This window comes from Canis lupus, chromosome 2 (assembly GCF_003254725.2).
Source record: "Canis lupus dingo isolate Sandy chromosome 2, ASM325472v2, whole genome shotgun sequence".
In the NCBI taxonomy this organism is placed as follows: Eukaryota; Metazoa; Chordata; class Mammalia; order Carnivora; family Canidae; genus Canis; species Canis lupus.
The window spans coordinates 41,801,826-41,820,796 of NC_064244.1; the positions used below are offsets into that span (position 1 = coordinate 41,801,826).

At 44.9% G+C, this 18,971-nt stretch overlaps 1 protein-coding gene and 1 pseudogene across 6 annotated transcripts in view; one reads left to right on the forward strand and one right to left on the reverse strand.

Moving 5' to 3' along the window:
• The window catches only part of IL31RA (interleukin 31 receptor A), an 84,973-nt gene extending 74,024 nt beyond the window's left edge, over positions 1–10,949 (forward strand). For all 6 annotated transcript variants that reach the window (XM_049102719.1, XM_049102731.1, XM_049102720.1 and 3 more), the window contains 3 exons: positions 1,659–1,752; positions 2,871–2,952; positions 4,578–10,949. In XM_049102719.1, coding sequence (XP_048958676.1) covers positions 1,659–1,752; positions 2,871–2,952; positions 4,578–5,042 — 641 coding nt within the window. In that variant the 3' untranslated portion in view covers positions 5,043–10,949. The remainder of the gene's footprint in view (positions 1–1,658; positions 1,753–2,870; positions 2,953–4,577) is intronic.
• Positions 10,950–18,266: 7,317 nt separating this feature from the next.
• LOC112660545 (60S ribosomal protein L19-like) lies at positions 18,267–18,971 on the reverse strand (annotated as a pseudogene).

Below are 18,971 nucleotides of genomic sequence, written 5' to 3' on the forward strand. Positions count from 1 at the left end.
ACAAGCACTGTTGTCCCACAGGAAGGAACTTAACCTCCATCACTTGTGAAGATTTTTGAGCAAAAAAAGTACATACTATGTTCTACTTACCAGCTTTTACATGAAAAAATAGAAATAAAAATTTAGTAAATAACAAAATATGAAATATAATATAGTGTTATAGGATGGTTATGGGAAATAATCAAGAAGAAAAGAAGAATGAGAAGAGAGATGAAGAGAGAAAGAAGGGGAATGAGAGAAACAGAAATATGTTAATTTTTTCAAGTCTTTGAGGGGCAGAGGTTTGGTGTTAAGCATATACTAGAACTGTTTTAAGAACTATTTATATTAAAAGTGAAGAGACATTGCCAATTTTTGCAGTAAAAACTGAAAATAATCTGGTTTAAGTTCTTTCTCTCTCTCTTTTTTAAAGAGAAAGTGTAGGTGGAGGGTGGGGAAGAGCAGAGAGAGACAGAGAGAGAGGGAGAAAGAGAATCTTAAGCAGGCTCCATGCTCAGCATGGAGCCCGACGTGGGGCTTAGCTTCATGACCCTGAGATCATGACCTGACCGGAAATCAAGACACCCATCCCACTGAGCCATCCAGGTACCCGTGGTTCAAGTACTTTGGAAAGCCTCTTACTCAACATATTTTCAAAAGAAAAATATCTTTAAGGTTCTGGAAACTATAAGTATAGTATGTGTATTTACACAGAAAACATGTTCTGTCTTTAAGGACTAATACTGCCTTTTCGGAGTTCTTTTTGATATTATTCTTTAGAATCTTTTAAAATCATACTGTATTTTCATAGCACTAGGCACAGATTACATTATCTGCTAGAATTTTCTCCATGGGTCAAATTTAGGCAAGAGCCTACCTTGGAGCCTCAATATTTCTTACACTTGTCTGCAGATTGCAGATCTCTCTGCTCCTATCTTTATTCCTCTGCAGTCTATTCTCCACACGGCAGTCAGAGTTTAAAACTCTAGCCTTCTGCTTGAAACCCACCAGTAGCTTCTGTTGGGTTTTAAATAAAATGCAAATACCTACCCATAGCCTTCAGGATCCTTCATGAGCTTTGGTTTATTGAACTCACCTCCTACTGCTTTCTGCTTCCATCTGTGCTCTCTGACTTCTTCCTGCTTCAAGGCTTTTGCATCTGCTTTTCCTTCTGTCAGGAATCCTTTCTCCATATTTTTGCATGAGTGGTTTCTTTTTATTATTAACATTAGCTCAAATTTCACCTCTCAGAGAAATCTTCCTTTGCCAATATGGAAAGTTACTAACTGTCCTTCCACATTACATTTGATCATCCTGTTATATTTGAAATAACCTTTTTTTATTGTCTGACTCCTTGTACCAGAATGTAGAGTAGGGATCTTGTATTTCTTGCTTATTGCTGTTTGTTTTATTACCCAGAATAGTGGTTGATAAATGGTAAGTGCTCAGTAAATATGTACTAAATGAACAAGTTGGAGAATAAACTTGGTATTATTCAGGCAGAAGAGAACTGGATGAGGAGCCACAAATACCATGTTTCTTTTTATAAATAAATTTTAATTGAACTGAAAACTCCTAAGCAATGTGTTGCTGAAACTACTGGAAGAAAAAAGATTAATTTTTGTCAAGAAAGTGAGGAGGCCATCCTTTTACTGACTTTTGTTCTCCTATTCCCAAAGGTGTCCTTGAGATTTTCTTCATAACTTCTTTGGTTGGAGGTGGCTTTCTCATTCTCATCATGTTGACAGTGGCATATGGTCTCAAAAAACCCAAGTGAGTTTATAGGCAACAGCACATACCCTCAAAATCAGGGATCGAAAGGGGTGGGAGATGTCATAAGTGGAGAGGGTACTCTGTTATTAAGAGGGTATTGATTCATTTATTAATCTGGTACATATATACTGAGTTTATTATATTGCCATAGCCTGCTTATCAGAATTCTGACCAAACAAGATGACTTTCACTTCTCGCAGCCCCATGCAGCAGGCTTACGCCAGGGGATTACCAGCTGCCCCATAGGCTTTATCTTCTGTATCTGGCATCTGAAACTAAAGTTAGGGAGAAGGTCCTTTCTCCCAGTGTCTGGCAGCAGCAAGAGGCCTTAGGCCACTAGCTGCTTTTCTGGGTAGAGAGGGAACATACCCATGGAATTAGAGCACTGGCCAGTACTATGCCCAGCATAGACTTGCTCCTTGCTCGTGGTGCAGTGTTGGAGGCCTGGCTGCAAGGACATTTGTCCTGCCTGCCCTGGCCACTGTGGAAAAGGAAGCTCATCTTCAGAGTCTTGTGCTTTCTCTCCCCAGAGAGCCTCATGCTATCCTGCTGGTCAAGGGCTCCCTCCCCAGTAGACCTCTCTCTCCAGAACTGCATAGTTCTGGGCCTACTCTGCCACACAGCTGTGCTTGGTTATAGTTAAAGGAATGTCAACCTTATTTCCCAACTATAGGTAGAAACCAAGTGACCAACCAAACTCTTGTTTGGCTGACAAACTCCCAGGTGATGCTGCTGCTGGTTGAAGCCACACTTTGAGAATCACTGCACTAAAGTGTGGGTATTGTATCAGGCTTCGAGTGGTACTCTTCCTGGAGAACACATCTCAAAGACATGGTTCCGTGATGGTGTGATTTCCAGCATCAGGACCAGTGGTAGAGATGCAGGGGCAGGGGAAGGTAGAAAAGGTGTCTTTCCATCACATCCCATTGATGACTTGCAGTTTCACTCCCCAGACTATGTGTTCTCAGTTTCTGTCAGGAGGTCAGAAGCCTGCCATTGTTTAACAGGGAGCCATACAATTCCCCGGAGCAAAGCTTCCCTCTTCTAGCATAGCCAGGCAGTGTAAGTAACATACTTCTTGAATTCGCTTCATATTTTAAAATCTCATTTCTTATTAGCAAATTGAAGCACTTATGCTGGCCTGATGTCCCCAACCCTGCTGAAAGCAGTATAGCCACATGGCGTGGAGATGATTTCAAGGTAAATGCATCTGTTTTTGTTAAGGAAATCATTGAGCAGGCTGGTTGCAGAAGACAAGGAAGGGCGATGGAGGTGGGGAGGAGTCAGTCCAGGGCTGAGATTTGTACAGGGTTCACATAAACAGAACTTGAGGTATGGCTGGCATGACAGGTGGAACCAGCCTTCCTGAATCCACTTTGGCCTTAGTCCTCTTGGACGAGCAGAAAGGACTTCACTAGGCTCAGAGGACCTAGTGTGTGCTGGGGATGGAGCTGGTCTACTGGGGATGGTACTGAAGGACACTGGCCCTACCCTGAAGGACCTGACTGCCTAATTGGGGAGCAAAAGAAAGCCTGGCTATAAGATTCAAGACTATTTAAAAAGCAGTCAAGAGCAAGCTAATCTAAAGACCACCAGAAACTGTTAGGGAATGTTGACATATGAAGCTGTCCAAAGGCTCACAAGGCTGCCTCCAGTTTTCCCCAGTTTGGAGGAGTTACAGCCAGATTTTAACTGGCAATCGGGTTTTTTAGTGAGTTATCCATAAGTAGAAAACTTCCTTTCTTATAAGTTTAAATTGAAAACTGTTTTGGAATTTTTAAGGTATAATTTCTTAGTAAAAATAAGCCCTTTCAAATATAACCATTAATTTAATTATTGAAAAGTCTTTCAATAATTATATTATATTATATAATATATTAATTATATTATATATATTAATTATATTATAATTATATAATTTATAGTATTTCTTTTATTTTTAAAAAAATTTCATTTATTTATTCCTGAGAGACAGAGAGAGAGAGGCAGAGACACAGGCAAAGGGAGAAGTAGGTTCCCTCTGGGAGCCTGGTATGGACTCAATCCCAGGACCCTGGGATCATGACCTGAGCCGAAGGCAGACGCTCAACCACTGAGCCATTCAGGTGCCCCTGTTTCTAGTACTTCTTGATGCAGGAATTTTTAGTATTAGCGCTTGTTTCAACTCAGAAATATTTTCTAAACATGGACATTTTAATTTATCTTAATATTTGTTATTTGTTTTCTTCTCTCCTTTATCATCTGTGTGTTACTCTATTTGCTACTTATTAAAAGTCGTGAAGAGAGTAAGTGAATTTATAGGTAATATTGTCTGATGTTTAAAATGCTTTTTTGTATAATATAGGGCTGACTTCCATAGCAAGCACTTATTAATCACTCACTGAATGCCAAGCATTGAGTTAGGCTCTGGGGACACAAAGATGACAAAGACACTGCCCCTGCCCACCTTTGATTTTCTGGTAATGTTGGGTAAGGTCACTTGTCTTCATGATTATAATTTTTCATCTGTAAGAATTCTAATTTTGATGCTCCCATCTCAACTAGAGTTTTGTGAGCTTATGATTGTGTAGAAAATATCCTTGAGCTCTCTAGAAGAAAAAAGTTGTTTGAATATCATATGCTGTTTCTCAGGAGATGGGCCAGTCTTGCCAGGCTTCTATGGAAGGGCATATGGAGGTGATTGGCCATCACTTCTGGTCTCTAGAAGGAATGTAGGGGGAGCTGGTCAAGAGGTTAGACATTGGTAATCCCTAACCTAATGAACTGTAGAATACTTCATGTGTAGCTCCCAAATGATCATAGGGGGTGTCCCTTTCTTTTTTCAGGATAAGCTAAATCTGAAGGAGTCTGATGACCCTGTGAACATGGAAGAAGATCAGGTTCTAAAACCATACTCTGCCCCCACTGACTTTATTGACAAGTTGGTGGTGAACTTTGAGAATTTTTTGGAAGAGGTTTCCACAGAGGAACTTGGAAAGAGTCAGGAAAACATTTTGAAAGAGGAAAAGAATAAGCATGTGACTTCTCCATATTGCCTTCATCATCCTCCCATTTCAACCGAGATTCCACAGAGAAAACCCCAGCAGCTGTGTTCTAGAATACCAGAGGGGACCTGCTCAGAAACCAAAGAGCAACTTTTCTCTTCTGTTCAGAGTTTAGGGCCAGACCATCTCTGTGAGGAAGGAGAACCAAATCCATACTTGAAAAATTCAGTGACAACCAGAGAATTTGTCTGTCTGAAAAACTTCAAGACCAAGCCTAAAGAGAAGTTTAGTGTTGCTGTGGCTTGAATCTCTATGGGTCTCAGTGTGGGTGACTCTTGCAGAGAGAATGTATCATGACTTGCCAGAAGAGCTTCTTTGGCTGTCTCCCCACCCTTGCTTGTGTTAGAGAAACTCTCACATACCCCCAAGGGGCTTCTTGAGCTTGGTTGGCACAGACATGTAACTTGCCTGAGAAGGGGTGATGATATGTCTGAGCACGTTGCCCAGGAAAAAGCAGTTTATTTTTTTCAATTTCACCCTGAGGCCTCTGAAACTGACTTTAAGGAACAGTGGGGCTTCTAAGATGGATATATCTGGCCTTCCCTAGGAATGAGGTCATTGTCACAGCTTTTGCTGGAGCTACTCCTCAGAGTTCCAGCAGACTTTCCCAGTTGTAAGAGGACAGAGGTCTGGTAGGAAGTGAGAGTCTCTCCTTATACCTTGATCTCCCCTGAGCTCTGGCCTCCACCTCCAAGGCAGCACTGAAATCTCACTTTTGAGATTTTGTTTGTCCCTCAATATAGAGGTAGGGGAAATGGAGTGGCCTTTCCTGATGGTGTGCCTGCCTGAGGTTTCTTATTAACCTCATAACATCTCAAGTGTTCTGCAGCAGTACCTCCACTCAGGATTCTTGCCAGTAGCTCACAGCACATTGGCTGCTGGTTAATCAAGGAATGTGGGGAGGTCTCAGCAGGGCACTGGGGAGTAGACTCTAGGCTGGGCCAGAAGGTCCACCCCAATCTTAACATTGCCCAGCCCTGGAAACAATTCCTGGAGGCCTTTGCTGCCACTTTCTCTTGCACCCAAGCCTGGGAGTAGGAAGGCACCAAACACTGCCTGCTTTTAGACAGCGACTCTGGGCCCTCACACTGGCTCGAGCCTGGGAATGCTTCCTGAGCACAACCTTCAGGGCCTCTTCCCGGAACGACCTGAGTAGGGTGTGGAAACATGCTGCTAAAATTTTGCTGCTCCGTCACCAGGACTCCTCTCTCCTTTGCCTTGGCTGAACACAGAACTTATGATAGTCAAGGGAGCCTTTAGGCCAAGTGCTAAGGGCAGGCAGGATTCAGTTGTCAAGACCTGGCATCTTGACCCCAGTGGTGCCAGACGACTTCCTAGTGTGGGCTTTGATTCATCTGGTGGTTCAGGGAGGTGGCAAGAGCCTGGTGAGATCGGGGGAGGCCAGGCAACAAGCGAGCAGCCAAGGGGCTGTGAATCTGGCATTTACCGGCCAGAAAGGCTGACGGTATTTTTTTTTTATAAGAGAGCATAAGAAGTCAGTACTTAGGTAGCAGGCATGCACTTCACAAGCCACCAGTTCAGATGTGCAAAAATATCACTTTACTTTCCAGGATGCTGGAATTATAACTGAAATTAATTTCTGGCCCAAGCCCTTGATATTTGGAAATAACCAATTTGGTGATTTTTGAGTGGCTTTGGGTTTGAACTCAGTCACATTCAGGATTTTGACTCCCCTGTCCAACCTGGGGCTGATTGTGAGTGCCACAGGGTTATTCAGTGGGACCGCAGGGTTTTCTCTCCCGTTTGGTGTCTGCCTAACTCTGGTCTGGGGATGTGCCTATGCCCCCACCTGTTGGGTCACCTGCTGCTTTCCTCAGCCAATTGCTGCATCCTTACCCTGGGCACAAGCAGATAGTGCTGTTCTCCATGAGTTTTCTCCTCATGAAATCTCCAGTGTCTGCAGCACCCTTCCACACACTACGCTGCCCCCCACCTGGAACTCTTCACGCCTAGTGTACTGAACAGTGGCTGCTGAGAAGGCAAGGAGTGAGGGAGGCCTGGGGCAGGAGGCCTCACTGGGGAACCTGCCCCTTTGTACTGGGAGTAGAACAGAGCCAAACAAAAGGGATACCCCAGATCCAGCTGTGGTAGGCTCTCTCTGCTATCTTCCCACCCTATCTGTGGTGACTCAGGCACTTCTATGGACCCCTGCCCTCCAGAGTTTCAGATGGAGACCTTTCCACCTGTGCCTTTGGACTTGTGCACTTATAGGGAGACGCTGGCCTTGTACCCCACAACTGTCCTCTTTCCCGTGGCCATCTGCCCACTCCCACTGAGAGATCTTCACAAATTTTGTAGGGGCAAAGTGGAGGAGGAGGGGAGTGCCTGGAATGAGTTCCCCTAATCTTGTCTGTTTCACACCTAGATGAGATTTTTTTTTAATGTTTGTTTAAATTCAGTTTGCCAATATACAGTACAATACCCAGTGTTTTGTTTTTTTTTTTCCAAGACTTTTAAAATTTATTAGAGCAAGTGAGCACAAGCAGGGGGAGCAGCAGAGGGAGAGGGAGAAGCAGGCTCTCTGCTGAGCAGGGAGCCCAATGCGGGGCTTGATCCCAGGACCCTGGGATTATGACCTGAACTGACGGGAGATGCCCCTGGATGAAGTTTTTTAACCTAAAACTCAAGAATGAGATGTCTGAGGAGAAAGGAGAGGCCCCAGATGGCTCCTGTGAGTGGGTCTCAGAGACGAAGACATTCCCCTCTGCTCCTCCTCCCTTATTCATTAAAGCCTGAAGTGTCTTCTGGTGGACAGTTGGCATATGCCACGCTCCTGGTCCTTCCTCTGCTTCATGCCTCCCTCCCTTCTTGCCTCCTGTCTTTGGCTTTCCTGTCTCTCCCAGGAGCTGTTCATATTTTTAACAGTTACTCTTTTTTTCTTTCTTTTTTTAAAATGCATTTTATTTAAATTCAGTTTTTTCTTTCTTCTATCTTCTCTTTTTTTCTTCCTTTTCCACTAGCCTCCTTTTATCATTTTTCATACTGACTTTTGCTGTCTTGAGGGCTAGGGAAACGGGCTCTTTGTTGTGTTCTAGATGGCCTGAGATAGGTCATGGGAGTCAGTGTTTCCTGCCATAAGGGGAGCAGGAACCCCAAAAGCTTCTTCAGCAGGCCACACACTGCTCTCCAGAGCAGATTCATAGGACGCAGGCCTAAAAGCTACAAGGCCACAGTGGCCTTTCTTTCCTTGGATTGAGTCACAAATTGTCCCCACTCCCAGCCTCCTGGGCTGACTCTGGCCTGAAAAAGCCATCTGCATTTTCTCTGTTATATCAAAGAGACAGAACACAAGCAGGAAAACTTGTGTTTCAGTAAGGTCATTAAAAACTGTTAACATTCCCAATGAAGTTTTCTGGGGCTCTGGGAATCATGTAAACCGCTATGTCCGTGCCTTATTAATGGCTTTTCTAATAATGCCAGAAAATGTTAAAAGATTGGCAGAAAAGCCACTGTGTGGCTGGGGAAAAAAAAAAAAAAAGTGATACTCTCATTGTGGTTTTTCTGGAGGCAGCAAAAACCACACCCAGTACAGACACTATGGGGCCGGGAGGTAGGTTTTGAAAAGAGACAGCAGATGGGGAGAGGGAGTTGGGAACGGAGAGGCATCTGGTGTGGGTCGCAAGATGCCCACTGCTGTTCCTCCCTTGTGTGGAGGAAGCCTGTGCCCGGCTGCCCAGACACCCTGAGGGCTTTCTAGCACCCTCTCCTGGCACACCCCTAGTTGTTGCCTACTGTCTGCAGATTGGCCCTCGGGCTAAAGCTGGGCCTTGTTTTTCTAAGGCCCATGACCCAGAAATGATGTTGATATTTTTAAAGGCTGGATAACAAAACCAAAGGAAAAATAATGTTTAATGACATGTGAAAATTGTATGGAATTCTAATTTCAGGGTCCATAAATAAAGTTTAATTGGAAAAGAGCCATGCCCATCCTTTACGTATCCTCCGTGTCAGCTTTCCTCCCACAAAGGCAGACCTGAGTTAGTTGTGAGAGAGAATTTCTCCCACAAAGCCTAAAATATTCACCACCTGGCCCCGTACAGGTAAAGTTCGCTCACCGCTGGGTAGCCCACAGACAGGAGGCTCGGACCGCACAGTGTTGGCCCACAGAACGTTTTAACTTTGAATTAGCTGCTAATTAAACAAAATGGTCATGATCATTCTGGATTTCTGAGCAGGGGCTGCTTCTGTAGGAAGGGCACACACTCTGCTCCCAGCCCAGGCTTCATAACTGCCCACAGCTCAGGTGGAGAGTTGGTGGTTGCCTATCACTCACCCCAGTGGTTCTTGATACAGTTTATTTGGTTTCCCTCCAACTCAAGGTATTTGGCAATGCCTTGAGGTATTTTGGGGAGTGTGCTGCTGGCATCTAGTGGGTAGGAGTGAGCAATGCTGGTAGAGACCCTGCAATGCACCAAATAGCCTCCACAACAAAGAATTATCTGGCCCAAAACCTCAGTAGTGTTGAGATTTAGAAATCCAGGTTGAGCTACCTCTGCCCGCTTGCACGGGTGCTACTCATTGTCCATAGCTGATCCCCTCCCCGCTTTTTGAATTTAAAATTTGTTTTGGACTCTCCTGTAACAATACCACCATCAACAACAAAAATCTCTAAACACCAATAATTTGTATCATTTTTTTGTCCCTTCCTGATATGATCTGTGTGTACTTATATACGTGTTCATCTCACTGCGTGTTATATATTGATTCTATTGTATTTTACCTTTACTTTCACTTACTATTTCATGTTTAAAATTTCACGCGGGAACATAGTCCATCATGGTAGCATTATGAATGGGCACTCAGGACTCCACGGTGTCCCTGCATACTATGGCTTGCTAAGGCCCCGTATTTGATAGGATTGTTTTAAACATCATCTTTGTATAGAGAGCAACTTCAGTAGATGTTGTTCTTTGCACACTTCCCTTTCCTACCTTTGTCCTAATTCCTCGGGGGCTCTTTCTTAAGGTAGATTTACTGGATCAAACTTTTATAGTTGTTGTCACCTATTGCATAACTCTGTTCCCCAAGAAAGCTACAATGGTTTGCAATATCGCCTGGGGTATCTGGGGTATCCTTTGACTTTGCTATTGATAATCAACCATTTACTGCTGTACACTGGATTTTGTCAATTTATTGGATATGGTTAATGACACTTCATAGTTATTTGTGTTAAGTCATTGTGAAGACAAAGTTTTCCCGTGTGTATTTTACAGTCTGCTTGTCCACCTGCTGACATTACAGAATGTTCTACCTCCAAGCCATTGGGGCATTGAGAGACCAGCTGAGCTGCTAGGCATTTGAAGCCCTCAGCCAAACTTTACAACAATGGGTTGACTTTGTCATTTGGTTGACTACTTAAAATAATGTGGGTTTTGTAGGGCATTCAAAAGGAAATTTCACACTGATGTGTTTCCTATTAGTGACAAGGCCTATTTGTAATTGTAATACGGGACATTATCTGTGTCTTGTGCTTTTGGGGGGTGGACCAAGTATGACAATGCCATTAGCAGTTCTTGTCATGTTGCAGCTTTTACTCAACGCTGGGGTCAGCGGGGAGCGAGTTTGCTCAGAAGCGCAAACTGCCCCAGTCCATGTTGGTGAAAGCCTGGAGGTGCATGGCCCTTGCTGCTGAGAATGGTGTGAGAGAAGGCAAGGGGAGGAAGCCCACGAGAGTGCAAAGGCAGCAGTCACAAGCCTCAGATGGTCATTCAAGGGAATCTAGGCGCACATACTACCGATTTCATTTTTAGGAACGGGATTCTCTGTTCTGCCCAACCTCACTGTGTGTGTGAGCTAAAATGCCAGGAAAGTAGCCTGCGGCCTGGACTTTGAAATAGAAGTCAAAATGGGCGAAGCAGAATGGACACGCAGAATGTTCTGAATGATTGTAATGCAGAAGGCCGGACCTGTGTGCCAAGAGGACCACTCTCTCTAGGCTCTGCATGCTGTCTTTCCCACGTATTGTTCAGAAATCGATACCGTATGTAATGCATGTGTGTGACAGTTCGTCCTCCTAAGCAGAGTATGAAAAGGGGGTGCTATAATTCGAATAGCCTTTAAAATCCTTTACGGTAAGCACATCTGTATTTCAATCTTTCAGGCAATAAAACTGTAATAACATTTTCATGTAAAGCTATGCTACTGTTTTAAAGTTTTACCTACTCCGGTGTTTAAAATGAGACTTCAAAATGTAAATATCCACCTTTGTTAAAGATCAAGGGAGTCTCTTGATGACGGACCCACAGAGGAGCAGGAATCAGACATAGGGAATTGCTCCTGCCAGCATACCTCCCGCCGGGGATTCGGCTGCGCCTCACCCTGCTTCTACTTGATTCCCAGGGGCAGCATTTTCAATCCTAGCTCCTGAAGTTCCCTCAGCATCTCCCCTCACGGCTCTCAGCAGATGATGTGTTTCCCCTACTCCACAGGGGATGCACCAGCCCATCTGTCCTCCCCTCAGGCCAGACTTCTGGGAAGGTCTCCGAGGCAGAGGGGGCCCTGCTTGTATACCTCCCTCCCTCTGGCTCTCGTTACTTTCAACTTCTCTCTCTCTCTCTCTCTTTTTAAAGATTTTATGTATTTATTAGAGACACAGAAAGAGAGGCAGAGGGAGAAATAGGCTGCAGGCAGGGAGCCCAGAGTAGGACTCGATCCCACAACCCTGGGATCACGCCCTAAGCCAAAGGCAGACGCTCAGCCACTGAGCTGCCCAGGCGTCCCCCAACTTCCCTATCTTGAGTGAGTCCTTCCCATCAGTTTCCATAAACATTGCTCAGGTCACTTCTGTGTTAAAAGACAACAGAGTGTGCATCTGCTCTGCACCTCTGGCTGCCTGCCGGTTCTCTCCAGGGGTCAGCCCGTGGTTTCGGGGGAGATCAGGCCATGTCCCACGTAGCTGCCCGGGGGGGCGATGACCGACGGTAGAGGCTCTGGGGCATTGGCACGCTGGCACCCCAGCTTCGCCAGGCCACATTCCGGTGGGATTCGGACAGAGGCCGATAACACAGCAGGGATTCTCTGGCTTATTCTCACCACCAGGGCTCCAGAACCAAGCAACAAAGCCCTCTTTTGTAGGGTTACATGGCTACCTGGTCGTCCCTCGTGCCCAGGGCTGCCCCCGGCTCCTGAAGGGCTGTGCGGAGCCGGGGCTGTGGTAGGAGCCCAGCTGAGTGGGACCGAGGCGTCTGCCCGGGCGTGGGTCCTGCCGCGACAGAACCCCCAAGTCCCAGTAAACCCGGGTAGTGTGATCCTCTCCTGTAGCAACTCGGGCCTCTTGCCTCGTTTAAAGTTCTGTGCTTGTGCGGGTGTTACCTTCCGTTTGCCGGTGCGCTTGCTCCCAGAGCCTCAGGCGGCTTGTGCTCTGTGACAGCACCCTCGGGGAGCCCATCCTCCAACCGGGGCATAAGCTGGTGTGGTGCGCGGGGCGCTCCTGGTCCGCTTGCTCCTGAGGCTCATCGGCCTCCAGTAAGGCTCCAGTGTCCCTCCCTGTTGCCATGATGCTCCTTGTGACCGCAGCTGGCCCCGTCAGCACATCTGGTCATGTCACAGAAAATTGCCCCGTGACACATTCAGTCCTTTTTTTTTTTTTTTAAACCAGCAACAAAATGGGATCTCCTCTCGCTTCACTCCTATAGCCAGGGTCCATTCTAACCTGCTTTTGCCACTGATCCAGCTGGGCGTGGGACCACAGACCTCAGGATTTGCTCTGTTCCATTTCCTAGGATGACCTAGGCCCCCATCCTTCCTGAGCGGCACTGGTGTCCTAGAAGCATCTGCTCTTCCCAACAGACCACAGCCCTGCCACGCCATTGGCAAAGCCTGCTGTGAGCAAGCTTGTACTCCCCTTGGGGCTGTGATGAGCCCCCTCAGATTAGATCGGTCAAATCCCTTCCCCTGCAGCATGATGACAAATAGGTTCATTTCTGGCTGGCCTGCCAGCATTGTGCTTCAGCAGTTGGGGCCTGTTGGTTGGGGTTAATACATATCCTAAAACCTGGGCCTCCTGAGCTTGCAGAGACGTTAGGGAGCCTGCATACTGTCAACTATATCGAAGCTTCCACTCACATTACATTTTTTTCCATAAACATTTTGTAAGGGTTTTTATGTTTTGCTTTTGAAATTACTTGACTATATGTAATTTTATTATATGATTACATTTCTCAGCAATCATCCTGTATCTATAGGGATTCTTTTTTAAAAATTTTTATTTATTTATTCATGATAGAGGGAGAGAGGCAGAGACACAGGCAGAGGGAGAAGCAGGCTCCATTCCATGCAGGGAGCCTGACGGGGGACTCGATCCTGGGTCTCCAGGACCACACCCGGACTGAAGGTGGCGCTAAGCCACTGAGCCACCTGGGCTTCCCTCTATAGGGAACAACATAACATTTTTATAACTTCTAAAATAATGAAGTTGATATTTTGTTTTATAACCACTTACTCAAATACCCTTCAATTTTCAACTTAGCAATGCTCTTTTCTTGCTAAGGATGTGTATGTTTTCGTAGATCCTTGAAAAACTCCCCGGCCTTGGATACTGTATCTCTGGTGATCAGAGTATAGACTATCTCTGCCTGAGTGTTGTAAATGAAGATACACAACTGGCATCTAATTAGAAACTGCTGTGGACGCCAACATCTTAAAAATGGAACCTGAAACAAAATGGGGCACCATTGTTTCCTTGGGGCAGGGTGGTTCCTGGTGGAGGGCCTTGGGGTCAGGAGTCAGCTCGTGTTGTGGGTGGGGAAGCAGGAGAGTACTGCGCGGCTGATGGGATCCAGGTGTAGGTTCTCTTCCGTCCACATTTCTAAGTGAAGCCTGGCTGTTAAATGGTTGCATAAACAAGTTATGCTGATGGGCCCTTTCTGAGTTGGATAAACTGGGGCCTGGTGAGCGAGTGTGAGCCTTTGTGTGAGTCTGCCTCCGCCCATCACCTGGGCCCCCCTATCTCTCTCTTATTTGGGGCTCACTCTCACCCCAAATTAAGGCCACACCCATATGGTTAGAGTACTGAAGCCTGCATCTGTGCAGGGTGTGGGTTGGGGTGGTATCTGAGATTAATTCCCCAGAAGCAAACACTGAGACACAAGTTCAGGTGACTAATTTACTAGGGGCACATTCCCAGGAAAAACTGGTCAAGGAGTGAGGGAAGGCTTAGAGGGAAGGGGAAGAAACCAAATATGGTGGGATTTCAAATGCCAGTGGAGGGCAGAGTCCTCCCCCCCACACCCACCCTGATTCTGGGGGGACATTAGAGGTAAGTAACTGGGTTCCTGGAGTGTGTCGCCAGTCAAGGCAAGGGACTTGAGTTTTCACACTCCTAAACCCCTCAGTCACTGCTAAGGGCTTCTTCACTGGATGTGTAACTTTTAGGCACTTTTGGCTCCATATAGAGGTGGAGGAGGCCAGCCACCCAATGGGAGCTTCGGGGCCAGGTGACAGAAAAAAGCTCTCAGATGTTGGATGCTGGTAGGTTGGGAGGTATCCTGGTAAGGCTGTCAGATTTAGCGACTAAAAATGCATATGTTTTGTTTTTAAAGAAAGAACACGCTCACAGGAGCATGGGGGAGGAGCAGAGAGGGGGAGAGAGGGAAAGGGGAGTGGGAGAGAGAGAGAATCTTAAGCAGGCTTCAGGTCCAGCCTGGAGTCCCACATGGGGCTTGATATCAAGACCCTGTGATCATAATCTGAGCCGAAATCACGAGTTGGATGCTTAATGGACTGAGGCATCCAGGAGCCCCCAGGATGTGTTTTCTAACATGCAGCAGATTCTTTGGTCTGTGTGTGTTGGTCAAAGCTTGTGTTATTTAATATTCCCATGGCAGTCCTGTAAGAGCAACCCTCTATTGTTAAGATAGAGTTCGCAGCAGAAGCATTTCCGTTAAACTGCCTCAGCTTTGCTGCTTGCTCATCTGTCTGTGGTCTGGCACGAGCCCCTCAACCTCAGCTTCTTTAATCTATAAACTGTTGGGGGGGGGGGGATAGTAGTAACACTGCATACAGTTAAGGAGAGATGAAATGAAGAAATGATTGGAGCTTAATGGAGGGCATGGCACACAGTACGTCCCCGGTGAATAACATATGGTTATTGTTGTTTTTCAAAATAATAAGCTTCTGCATAGTGAAAGAAACAACAATGCTAAAAGGCAGCCTATGGAATGGGAGAAAATATTTGCAGATGGCATACTTCATAAAGGATTAGTATCCAAAATATATAAAGAACTGACACGACTCAACACCCCAAAACCAAATAATCCAATTTAAGAAAGGGCAGAAGACACGAAAAGACATTCCAAAGAAGACATTCAATGGCCTCAATACCTCTTAACATAAGGGAAATGCAAATCAAAACTGCAATGAGATAATCACTTTACACCTGTCGGAGTGTCTAAAAAAACACAAGAAACATCAAGTGTTGGTGAGGATGTGCAGAAAAAGGAGTCCTCTTGCACTGTTGGTGGGAAGGCAAACTGATGCAGTCACCGTAGAAAAGTGTGGAGGTTCCTCAAAAAGTTAAAAAGAGAACTACCCTATGATCCAGCAATGGCACTCCTGGCTATTTATCCAAAGAATGCAAAAAACACAAATTCAAACTTGACACACTTGAGGCAAATATGTTGTACGTTAACCAGTCTTCAATTAGAAAATGTTCAGAGGGAGCTGGGTAGCTCAGTTTGTAGTGCATCTGGCTCTTAGTTTCGGCTCAGGTCACGATCTCCTGGGTCCTGGTGATAGCCTACTTTTGTTGAATTTAATGCGAGTTCTCTGTGCTTCTTGGATTTTGATGTCTGTTTCCTTTCCCAGATTTGGGAAGTTTTCAGCTATAATTTGTTCAAACAAGTTTTTATTTCTTTTCTTTTTCTGGGACTCCTAGGATATGAATGTTACTAATTTTTAAGGAGCTGCTGAGTTCCCTAAGTCTACATTCATGATCCAAAATCTTTCTTTCCCCTCTTTTCAGCTCTATTATTTTCCATAATTTTATCTTCTATATCACTGATTTGTTCCTCTGCTCCATCCATCTTCCTTGTTATTGCATCCAGTTGGCTTTGCATCTCAATTATAGCATTTTTTATTTCAGCCTGACTAGTTTTTAATTCTTTTATTTCTGCAGTAAGGGGTTCTCTAGTGTATTCTATGCTTTTTTCAAGTCCACCCAGTATCCTTATTATTGTCATTTCAAATTCTGGTTCAGGTATTTTACTTATATGTGTATTGATAAAATCTCTGGCTGTTACTTCTTCCTTTTCTTTTTTGGGGGGGTGATTTCCTCCATCCTGTTATTTTGTCTAGGTCACTGTTTTTGGGTCATAGTAAGGAAAGCCTGTTCTAGTCCTGCTTCTGAGACTGACTATAGTAGGAAAGGCCCTAGCTGGTCTTGGGCCTGGTGCTTCAGGAGGTGTTCAAGAGTGTGCACTGCTGAGCCACCCAGGTGCCCTGGGAGGTCTTGCTGTGCTGTGGCCAGTGCACCCCAGAAAATGGTCTGTGACCACACGGTGGTTTGTAGTTTATATGCAGCAAGAAGCCAAGGTGTCTTTGTTACTTTGCTAGGGAACAGGGTGACATGTTGGCACCACCAGTTCTTTTGTCCCCAGAGAAGCCATGTCACCACTCCCAAAAGCACTCCAGGAAGAGGAAATCTGTTTCCCCATGTGATCCAGTGGATTCTCTGCCCACACTGTCCACTCCCAGGTCTCCCCTCTCCTTCACACTGGAACATTACTACCCCACCAGGCATGACTCTGGCCATGGACAGACTTTAAAACTTTAGACTGCTCTCTGCTGCTTATAAAAACTTGCTGCAGTCAGTTCCTCTCCTTATCCCAGCCAGTAGTTTTGAGGAAGCCAAACTAGTAGTTTCCTAGCACAATCTCCTGCTCATGCTTTCCCTCTCTCTCTCTCTCTCTCTCTCTCTCTCTCTCCTTTCTGTGATCAAGGCTGCCTCCCCTCTGCAGCACCTGCAGCTCTTTTCTCCCCTAAATCAACTCCACAGCTCCTCCCTTCAAGGGAGGAGAAACCTGTGTTTCTCCCTTGAATTGTGCAGTTTGTTTTGTTCTCTCAGTCCTCAGGTCAATTTCTTGGGTGTTTAGAATGATTTGATGTTTATCTAGCTGTGCTCAAGGAATGGGGCAAGCTTAGGGTTCATCTACTGCTGTGCCATCTTAACTCGTCCTCTTCAGTCTGTTTTTTTTTTTTTTTTAAGATTTTATTTATTTATTCATGAGAGACACACACACACAGAGAGAGAGAGAGAGAGAGAGAGAGAGAGAGAGAGAGACATGCAGAGACACAGGCAGAGGGAGAAGCAGGCTCCATGCAGGGAACCCGACGTGGGACTGGATCCCGGGTCTCCAGGATCACGCCCTGGGCCGAAGGCGGTGCTAAATCGCTGAGTCACCCGGGCTGCCCTCCTCAGTCTGTTTTAAAGTCAATTTTATCTGATACAAGTCTTGGTACCACAGCTTTTTCTTTTTTTTTTCCATTTCAATTTGAGTTTAAATATCTTTTTCCTTTCCTTCAGTCTGTTTTTGTCTTTAGGTCTACAGTGAATTTCTTGTAGGCAGCATATAGATGGGTCTTGTTTTATTTTTTTTACTTCATTACATCAACCTGTGTCTTTTGACTAGAGTATTTACACCATTTACATTTAAAGAAATTATTGATTGTTATGCACTTACAGCCATTTTGTTAATTGGTTTCTGGTTGTTTTTGTAGTTCTGCACTATTTCACTCTTGCTCTCCTTCTTTGGGATTGATTGCTTTCTGTAATGTTACTCTTGGCTTTATTCTGTGTATCGGTAATAGGTTGGTTTTGTGGTTACTCTGCACCTATGTTACATCCTAAGTACACAGACACCTCTATTAAGTTGATAGTCACTTAAATTGAAACACATTATAAAAGCAATACATTTTTAATTTTTCTTCTCCACATAATTTGCATAGTATATTACATTACATACTTCTGTTTTGTTGAATCCTCTATTTTTTGATAAAATTGAACTTTTACTATTTTTGTCTTTGAACCTTCACACTAGCTTTGTAAGTGATTGATCTTCTACCTTTATTGTATATTTGCAATTACCAGTGAGATTTCTCCCTTTCTAATTTCCTTAAATCTAGGTAGGACTTATTTTGGTTAAAGAAGTTCCTGATAAGTTCTTATAAGACTTGTTCAGTGGTGATGACCTCCTTTAATTTTTTTTTTGTCTGGGAAACTCTTCTTCAGTTTGGAATGACCATCTTGCCGGGTAGGGTATTTTTGGCTGTCAGTTTTTTCCATTTTGCATTTTGAATGTATCCTGCTTCTCTCTTCTGGCCTGCAAAATTTCTGCTGAAAAATCAACTGATAGCTTTATGAGGTGTCCCTTGTGCACAACCAGTTATTTTCTCTTGCTGATTTTAAGATTCTCTTTTTAAAATTTGTGCCATTTTATTTTATTTTATTTTTTTATTTATTTTGGGGGGGTACATAAAGATGTGTTTTATCGAATAACTGATTTTTTTTTTCGAATAACTGATCTGATTAATGCTGAGGCCACTACGTACAGACAAGAGAGAGGGAGTTTTATTTCTTGGTCTCTTCCTCCTTGGACAGAATCTTGATGATCTCCTCCTTTGTGGCCTGAAGCCACTCTTCACGGTGCTTGCGGGCCTCCTTGGCCTTAGATCTGCAGGCTTCAGTCTGGTCAGCCAGAAGCTTCTTGCGATCCTTGTCTGCCTTCAGCTTGTGGATGTGTTCCATGAGAATCCACTTGTTTTTGAACATGTTACCCTTCACTTTCAGGTACAGGCTGTGACACATGTGGTGGTCAATCTTCCTAGATTCCCGGTATCTTCTGAGCAGCCTGTGCAGAATTCTCATCCTCCTCATCCATGTTGCCTTCTCAGGCATTCGAGCATTGGCAATACCTTTTCTCTTACCAATGCCCATATGCCTCCCCGGTGGGCCAGAGTGTTTTTCTGGCCCCGAGCCTGGGAATGGACAGTCGCAGGCTTTCAGATGATCAGCCCACCTTTGATCAGTTTTCGTATCTGCTGATGGGAGTTTGCATTGGTGATTTCATTGGTCTCATTGGGGTCCAACCAGAGCTTCTTTTTGCCACAGTGGAGGTCCCTGGAGGCAAGCCTCTTCTGAAGCCTGAGCATACTCATGGC